The sequence below is a fragment of the Colossoma macropomum genome, unplaced genomic scaffold (assembly GCF_904425465.1).
Source record: "Colossoma macropomum unplaced genomic scaffold, Colossoma_macropomum, whole genome shotgun sequence".
In the NCBI taxonomy this organism is placed as follows: domain Eukaryota; kingdom Metazoa; phylum Chordata; class Actinopteri; order Characiformes; family Serrasalmidae; genus Colossoma; species Colossoma macropomum.
Genome location: NW_023495319.1, coordinates 475,001 through 484,586, shown reverse-complemented (window position 1 = coordinate 484,586; position 9,586 = coordinate 475,001). Strand labels below are relative to the sequence as shown.

Below are 9,586 nucleotides of genomic sequence, written 5' to 3'. Positions count from 1 at the left end.
TAAATGTATTATTATTAATAATATTATTATTGTTGTTATTACTATTAAGAGTAGTAGTAGTATTAATCAACTAATTCTAAAACTACTCTTTAAATATGTATAATTGTGTTAAATTTGTCAAAATACAATTAAATAGTAAATTTGTGGATTTTCTAACAAATCCATTATGAATTGATTAATTTTAATAAGGTATTCAGGCTTTCATTAGATTGATTTCAAATGATCAATTTAAACATGTTATCAAATAAACTGTTTAAATAGTAGATTTGCGATTCTCTTAATTATCATGTCAAGTAGTTGATAATTTACAGAAATAGAAGGTTTGTATGTTCATTAAATGCACTATGAATTGAGCAATTCCAGTAGAAGGTTTATATTATTATTAAATCTGTTTTTAAATTAACAGTTGAAATAGCAGGTTTATTATTCCTTTCTTTTTCGTATAACTGCACGTGGTGTATGAGTAATTAGAAGGTTTGTATGTATATGAATTTTATTAAATCCTACACACTATAAAAAAGGCTCATCAGATTAACCTAAAAAATTCTTCATGTGGTAACAAGTAAATTAACTAGTTTTATTCCACCTAAATAAATACTAAATAAATACTTTGAATGCATGATTCTTTGAATCAATGTATCAATCAATAGAGTTGAATAAAACTAATTCAATTGATTGATACCACATTAAGTATTTTTTTTAGGTTGATTTTGATGATTTTTTTACAGTGTAGGAGGTTTGTAATGTGTTGCTTGTCTGAAGGTGAGAATGGAGAAGCAGCTGGACTCGGACCCTCGGTCACTCACAGCAGCCTCGCTCTGGCCCTGAGCTCTGAACGTTAAAGGGGCAGTAGAAGTGCACGGCTCCCTAATCAGATCCTGAAGGCTCTGTGGTTTTGGTCAGGTAGGTTACAGCAGTGCAGATACTGACACTCAGAGTTTTACACCATTCGCAGACAGTCCGGCTCCCTCGCTCTCGCTCTGCCTGTTCGGAGGGGTCGCCGGGCCCCGTGTGCCTCTAACGCAATTCTCTGCTTGGTTGCCCAGACGCACACACACACATCTGAGTGGTGTTTGTGTAGGTAGTGCAGTTCTAAAGGGGAATTTTTCATGTGTCAAATTACCCTGTGTGCCGTGTACGTGTGTGTGTGCACCTCCAGTAAGTCCCTGTGGGCATTTTGACTCCGCAGTGCTAGTCAGTTGTGCCAAAGTTGAAAACAGGAAAGAAAGAAATGGAAAAACGGAAAAAAACCCTTATTTTTTATAATACCTTTTACCTCTCTAGAAAGTAATACTCCACACGAATCATAACTTAATCTATGCGAAATATTTACACGATTCAAAACTAAACTAGCTTTATGAAAAAAAGGAGGAAAGAAAGATTCAAGTTTTCCGTGCAGGATTAAAAAAAGTCTCTCTGGCCTTTTCATCTTTTTCAACAGAGCGAATGAACTGTGCAGCATCTCTTCCACTCATCTCTCTCACTCGTTTCTTTCTTACCCACACATAACACGCACTCTCTTCCTCACGCACTCATGTGCACAGTTCCCAGCCTCTCTTTTATGGCACTTTGCATTGTTATGCATTGTTTTTTTCTTTTAAATATCCAGTGTCTCCAGGAACAAAACATTAAATCAACAAGTATCAAAATGGGGTCTAAAGGGTAACGGGGCTATATCTCGGACTCCCTGCGGTAGGACCTTTGCTCCAGGCTCCGCTGGGGGTTCTGCAGGTGCCGTTCGAAGTCGTGCCGCTGCGTGGTTCTCTCGGGACTGACGCTCAGCGCCCTCTCTCGCTCTCCTCCGTCCTCCTCCTCTTCTTCGCGGCTGAGAAAGGCCAGCTCGTTCTCGTAGCAGAAAGAGTTGGCGGCGGGCGCTGCCAGGTATTTGCTCTCCAGTATGTCCTTGGCGCTGCAGCGTGGCGTGGAGGGCACCTCGTAGGTCTTGTGGAAGTGGGAGTAGTCCACTTTGTACTCATTCTTCTCCTCAAAAAGCACCGGCTCGAAGCGGTGGCCCCACAGGATCTCGCTGGCTAGGTAGGAGCTTCGCGCCTGAGCGGTCATCGCCGTGGCCTCCACCATACCTTCGAGGATCACCACGATCTCGAAGTCGGCCGTCTCGAGGTCCTGCTTGCCGATCTCAAACAGAGGGCTTTCCTCGTCGATCTCATGCAAGATGGTCAGCGGCGAAACCAAGAATATCCTGTCCAGGCCCTTGTCAAAACCGACGTTGATGTCCAGCTGATCCAGTGGGATGTATTCCCCCTCCGCGGTCACTCTGGGCTTGATCAGCTGGGCACGGACATGCGCCTCCACAATGTGGCTCTTGCGCAAGTTCCCGACGCGCCACATCAGACATAACTTGCCATCCCGCATTGCTATGACGGCATTGTGGGAGAACAGGAGGGTCTGCGCCCTCTTTTTGGGACGGGCCATCTTGGCCATGATGGCGCCAATCATGAAGCAATCGATGATGCTGCCCACGATGGACTGGAAGACTACCAGGAAGACGGCTAGCGGGCATTCCTCCGTCACGCAGCGGAAGCCGTAGCCGATGGTGGTCTGGGTCTCTATGGAGAAGAGGAAGGCAGCGATGAAGCCGTTGACCTGCAGGACACAGGGAGTGAAGTTGTCGTCGCCTGCCGGGTTGTCCAGGTCTCCGTGGAGAAGCGCGATAACCCAGAAGGCCAGGCCAAAGGCCAGCCAGGACACTACGAAGACTAGCGTGAAGACGATTAGCATGTAGCGCCAGCGGATGTCCACGCAGGTGGTGAAGATGTCGGCCAGGTAGCGTTGAGGCTTCTGGTCCATGTTGGCGAACTGGACGTTGCACTGGCCGTTCTTCTTCACGAAGCGGCTGCGCCCCTTCCTCCTCGTGTGGATCTTGCCATTGCCGTAGCCGTTCATTCCCCCGCCATGCATGGTGGTCAGGCGCAGGGCATCTTCATCCGACGACACGATGCTGTAGCGGCTGATCCGACCCACACTCATCTTCACAATCAACGTGTTTATCTTTCTCTTTCTCGCTTTCACTAATGGATCAGTTGCAATCAATTCTCAGGACTTGAGTGACGTTGAAATGTTCTTCCCCCTTCACTGACTCCCCCTCTCTGCAGAGCTGCAGTGGTTCAGTCCTGGGGGGTCAGTGGAGGGGTCCGGCTGTAGCACTATTTGGAGCAGCCCAGTAAGCAGAGTTTGTAGGGGACTTCAGAAACTCCAGGACCCTAGTGAGAAAAGAGAGCGAGAACCTGACATCAGTACAACACTTAAACCTGAATTAACTGTAAGTCATGTAGTCGGGAAGTCAGGAAGCAGCACTATTAGTGTAACAACAGATAGGACATTATCAAGAGATATCAAGAGATAACAGAACATAACTGTTCTGTAAGTGACTGTAAATGAGTTCAGTCTAAAAGTGTGTGGTAATAGTGTGTGCAGTAAGTGACTGTTGATAGATTTAGTCTAAATGTACACCACCAGCCAAAGGTTTGGAAGCAGCAGGAACACTGGAGGAACAAATGTGAAAATTCTAAGAATATAAAATAATTATATTTCATCAAGAGAAAGCGAATTGTTTACTGACAGCGAATATAAGTGCTTGTTCCTAAACACGTGCAGTAGTAGTGTGCGGTAAGTCATGTTAATAATCCTAACCTAAATGTGAGTGGTAATAGCATGTGCGGTAATGTGTGGTGATTGTTAATAAGTTTGGCCTAGAAGTGTGCATTACTAGTGTATGCAGTGAGGAAGGGGGTCCTGGGAGGTCCAGGATCCCCAGTTAACCTCTTGGACCCACTGAATGTGTCAAAATCAAAATTCCGGGAAGTCCTGAAAATAAACTTAAGGCATCATGCTGTCCGTCAGACACTCAAATACAAATTCAATGAAGCTGCGGCACTGCTCTGCCTCAGGGTGGCGCTGTAGCAGACTGGTTCACCCAGTTGGTCCTTCATAGCCTAGAAACTGTAACTCTGCCCGGATTCTTCTGAAAAACTTTACATTGAGCTGCAGCAGATCTGTAAATCTGAAAACTCGCCCAGTTTCCCAAGAGTTTGGAGTGAAGAGTGACTGTTCCTCATTTCTCACACTGAAGACAGAAGAGGAGACGAGGAAGATCTCCATTATGATATGCTATGGTGAGTGTATGAAATACTGGGGGTATTTCACACACTGGCAGTAAGTAAGCATTAATGAGTTTAGTCTAAACATGTGCAGTAATAGCATGTGCAGTAAATAAAGCGTTAATGAGTGTTTGTGAGTTCAGTCCATGCCTTCAACATGGCGGTGGTAGTATGAGGGAAGACTGATTGAGGGAGGGGGAGAACTCTGAGAACTTGGGCTGGAGTTCTGGGCAGCTTCTGCTTGTAGCTAGAAGGCCAGACCCCCTCATAGCTGTAGTAGGACTGATGTAGGACTGAGGAACAGGGAGGAGACGGGGGGGCGGTGGGGATTGCGAACACTTCGTCACAGGAATGGAAGGTGAGGATGTGACTTTATAGGCCTTTAGATTGGAAGAAGGAGGGGTTTCAGCCATGCTCCTCCCCCCAAACTTCAGTCATAACATAACTACATTAACATCTTGCCTAAACACCTAGACATAAAAGGAAGGGCTCTGTCTACTTGCCCAAATAATTGACTACAGGTGGTTTAACCAACAGATTAACTGAAAACTAAGAGTGCAGATGAAGAAAGAAAGGAGTGAGTTAGGATGTATAAAGAACAACATTTCACACCAATTTGTCCAGCGAGACTTTATTTTCAGAAAGGCGAATTCAGTCGGGATACGTGAATTTAGTCTCAATGTGTGCAGTCATAGTGTGTTTGTTAAGCTACGATAATAATATATGTCAACTATTAGTCTACATTACAGCACCAGCTTGGTTGAGACCAGAGCTGGACCTGAATATTCGACTACTCGGATATTCATTCTATGTGTAGGCATCTGCTTTTTCATTTTTGGGATTTGGATATTATTTGAATATTCACTGTTGAATACTGCAGAAGCCCAAAAACTGGCACTGGGACAGCCCTATTTGAGATATAGCAATAATGAATGAACAACATCGTCTTCTTTTAAAATTAGTTTAAGATTGTCAGCAAATAATCACCAATTTTTCAAAGCTCCAATATATTCTTACCATAACACGCATATTTATTACAGGGCTTTGCATTAGGAGTTGTGTGCTGTACAGTACAGTACATCTATTACATAAAGAACCTGAACAAGCAGTTTCTCCCTCACTTCATCTGAAAACATCTCCTTCAGCTGTTCTAAGAACGTTTGCAGACGTTTCTAAAAGATGACGTCACTTACAGTGAACAGTAAACAGTGGCTGGTTTTACATGCCTGCTTAAATCAATGGGAGTTCAATAATCAGAAGAGTGGAATCACAATTATCGTCCAGGTGTTCATTTAATTTGCATAATTACTTAAAGGTTAATTTATAGTTACATAATAAATGACATTCCCACATTAATTACATCTCATTTCGACAGGATTGTGTCTGCACTGAACAAAACAAGACTGCTGTTTTGGATGGGCACAACAAATGTGCAGGTGGCCTGAATCTCAAATTTCAGCTCTGTCAAATCATCGACTACATCAAGTGGAATATAAACTATAACTGGCCTGTTTGCTAAGCGTCGTTTAGTCACTGCAGTACGAATGAACTACAGGAGGGGAAACCAGCAATGCTGGAGTGGGTAATCTGGAGTTGGGAGAATTTCCAGTGGGCCGGTAGAGTTTTGGGCCAGTTACTGTGAGTTAATGAATGAACTCATGCATATAAACACAAGAATGTTTAGGCAAACTATAAAAGATTCATCCAAGTGTGTATCTGTAGTAATTTAAGGGTTAAACTCAAGTGGTGCAGCCCCAGTTTGCTGACTGTAACTCGTACAGTGGTCAGAGATTAGAGAGGCTCTAGTTAGCTTCTTATTCTTAGTTCCCGTTCCACCTTAAACGATGTGGCAGTTACATTCAGACGTCTGTTCAGGAGCTAGCTTGTAACTGCCACACTATTTAAGGTGGAACGGAATTTCCAATAGGAAGCTAACATCCGCCTCGAGAGATTATGAAATTCAGTGTGATGATGTGGTGCTGCTAACACGACTGACAGACAGCGCTCTACTGAGTTTATTACTGTTTTCACCATTTTCGTATGTGAACTATGTGAAGATGGACAGCGGTGGCAAGAAGCGCAGGCGTGAAAAAGCTAGTTAAGGAGGATGAGGACATATCCGAGCAGGTGAGCAGCGATGATCTGCAGCATATTCACTATAATGTTTGTCACACTTGAGACAAAAACTTCTTAAGCTTTCATTTTATCACTATCTAACCACCTTGTTTGTCTCAGTATAGCATAAAAATAATGAATAAGAGATAAGAAGAAGAAAAGAAGATGAAAATGCACAGATTATAGAGGAGTTATGTGGCACGAAGGCGATAGTGTGTGTAGCAGGAGAAATACTGTTTAAGGTGGGCTTTATCTGCATCATATAACTCTCGGCCTGAAAACAAATCCCACTCTGGCCCTGGACACCATCCTGCTGGTCAACCACAACACAGAAAACTCAGAGCTCATATTAGAACTCGATCTCTGGATTTGCACACAAAAGCAAATAATAACCAACACAACTTTAATATGCTGGTGACAAATCTGAAAATCTGTGAATGGGATCTACTGTTGTCCTAACAGACAAAGGACAAATCAGAGGGTCTGTGAAAGGGATCTGCTGTAAATTATACAGATAGAGGACAAATCAGAGGGTCTATGATTGGGATCTACTTTTATCCCAATAGATAGAGGACAAATGAGACTGTCTGTGAACAGGATCTACCTTTATTTGCACAAATAGAGGACAAAGCAGAACATCTGTAAACCGGATCTACCATTATTTCAACAAATAGAGCACAAATCAGAGGGTCTGTGGACAAGATCTACAGTTATCCCAAAAATAGAGGGCAAATCGGTGTATCTGTGACTGGGATCTACTGTTATTCACACAGATAGAGGACAAATCAGAGGGTCTATCAAAGGGATCTACTGTTATCCAAACAGATAGAAGAGGAATCAGAGGGTCTATGAATGGGATCTACTGTTATCCCATCAAATAGAGGACAAATCGGTGAGTCTGTGAACGGGATCTACTGTTATTTGCACAGATAGAGGACGTAGCAGAATATCTGTAAACAGGATCCACCATTATTCCAACAGATCAGAGCACAAATCAGAGGGTCTGTGAACAAAATCTACTGTTATCCCTAAAAGTAGGAGGCAAATCAGAGTGCCTGAATGAGATGTTCTGTTGTTTGCACAGCTAGAGGACAAATCAGGGGGTCTATTAATGGGATCTACTGTTATCCCAACAGATAGAGGACACATTTTAATATGCTTTGGCTTTTGCCGTATATGTTTTTTGGGGTTAATGAGTCGGTTGATGATTGTTTCATGTTCAGAGTCGGCCATCTGTTAGTAGTTACTGTGTCTGTTGCTATATATGTATATATCTATCTATTGCTATATAGTGTCCTTGTGCTTAAAACAGCTCTTAAATCTGTGTTTTCTCTACATTTATCTCCAAAGCACTGACAGCATCCAGGGGTAGATTTAGTGACGATATATGAAATTCTAATAAAAAACAGTTTTTCCTGTTTTACACCTGCTTTCCTTTTAACAGCACTTAATAACCATTTGAGGACTGAAGACACCCATTGATATGCTAAGTCTCCTGGGCCCACTGATCACACCACTGTACACAACAGTAACTTAATCTAATTTAGGTAATTAAAAGTTTAAGGGTTAAGCAGTCATCAGATGCGCTTACATGCACTCAATAATCTAATCATAATCAGATTTCTGCAGTTATCCGATTATTCAAATTATTGTGTAAACAGAACACTCTGATTTCTTAGATCGGAGTAAGGTCTAGAAATCCGATTAAGAAATCTGATAAAGAGGCTGGATTTTATCTCAGTAATCAGATTTCTCAGTGCATGTAAACGCATGCAAAAGCAGACGGCGGTACCGGAAATATATGTTTGATGAAATGAAGGATTTAAATATTAATCTTCTAGATGATGTATGTTCACATTTTCAGGTGAAGCGGTGAGATGTTTAAAAAAAAAAGCTGCGGCATGAAGTTCGAGTTTTACGTTACATGTACATTACGTTCTTCTGTGAGTTTATTGGCTGATTGTAAGACAGTAAGCAGAAATCTGGTTACTGTCTGACTCATGCAGACCTGGAGTTTCTGGCACATGTAAATGTTTTGATTGGATTACTGACAAAATCAGATTTTCTGCAGTTATCGGATTATAAGTGCATATAAACGCATTCATTGTTTGCAAAGCTGGTGGGATCCTCTGGTTCATTTAGCACAACAAAGGCCAGTAGAGCATCAGCTGTAAACTCTGCCTGACCGCTCTGTGCTGGGCTGACCGCTGACTCTGTGCTCTCTGGTGGTTTAAAGTGGCTCTGAACAGCTCCACTCTTATTCAGGCTGATTTGTAGAAGTCTTTTATTTATCTGGTAGGCGCTGGATACTTATTTACTGACCATCTCTGAAGTGTTTTAGTGACCCAGTAATGAGTGTGCTGCCATGACTCAGCTCTGTGTGTGCGTGTTACTTTGTCCTTTTATATATTTGTGTGTGTGTGGACCAGGTTTATGCAGCATTTTGGGGACCAAAGCCAGTTCACACACTCATATTATAGGGACCTTTCTTCCTTGTGGGGACCAAAAGTGGACCCCTACATCGTAAATCATTACATTCTAAAGTGAGGGTCAGGTTAGGGTCAGGGTTAGGTTAGTAGTAGAAGCTTAAGGTTAGGGTATGTCTCTGGGAAATGAATGGAAGTCTATGTAACGACCCCACAATTCAGAAACAAGACAGTGTGTGTGTGTTAACTTGTCCTTTTATACAATTGTGTGTGTGTGTGTGTGTTATGGGCTTGTTAGGCTTGTGCATTATTAATCAGAGCAGCTTAACAGATGAACAGTGGATATCAGGTCTCCCTCACAAACGCTTAAACAGGCATGTGTGTACACGACGCAGCAGAATGTTTATAAGTGAATACACACACACAGAACCCTCCTCAAGGGAGAACGTCTAAACCTCCAGAACCTCATGGCAGATGAGAGAAAAAACCTGTTTCAAATGGTAAACTCTTTATTATGGTTATATCAATTGATATTTATATCATGTCACTAAAGAGCACAGTTCACATTTTTCACATTGAATACACAGTTTTGTACGTCACAAATAACCTTGAACTTGAAATAAATACTCTCTTAATCAATAATCGATAATAGATCAAGTATTGACTAGAAAGAGAATATTGATTTCTCTCACAAAAAGGTAATATAGGAAAAAAATAAGCTATAGGCTGTGTGCATGGAAGCTTCTAGCTTTAATGGGAAGTTATATACGATGACCTTGTAGGGACAGAACGGCCTGGTACGAGCAGGATGAGAAAAAAAAGGATATTATATACATTTTGATTTAAAGGTGACCAGGAAAGATAAAGAATTTGAGTATAATGGGGACTAAAATGGAATGGAAACGTTGTAAAAAGGGTGGGGTGATC

The 9,586-nt window shown here is 42.2% G+C and overlaps 1 protein-coding gene across 1 annotated transcript; it reads right to left on the bottom strand.

Annotated features, from left to right (window-relative positions):
- Positions 1-1,671: 1,671 nt before the first annotated feature.
- kcnj12a (potassium inwardly rectifying channel subfamily J member 12a) lies at positions 1,672-3,084 on the bottom strand. Its single transcript, XM_036562120.1, has one exon. It carries the CDS (start codon positions 2,986-2,988, stop codon positions 1,672-1,674), a length of 1,317 nt encoding a protein of 438 aa, XP_036418013.1. The 5' UTR covers positions 2,989-3,084.
- Positions 3,085-9,586: the final 6,502 nt, after the last annotated feature.

Excerpts from the sequence above, each read along its gene's own strand:
- kcnj12a (XM_036562120.1), bottom strand. The coding sequence starts at position 2,988 with ATGAGTGTGGGTCGGATCAGCCGCTACAGCATCGTGTCGTCGGATGAA.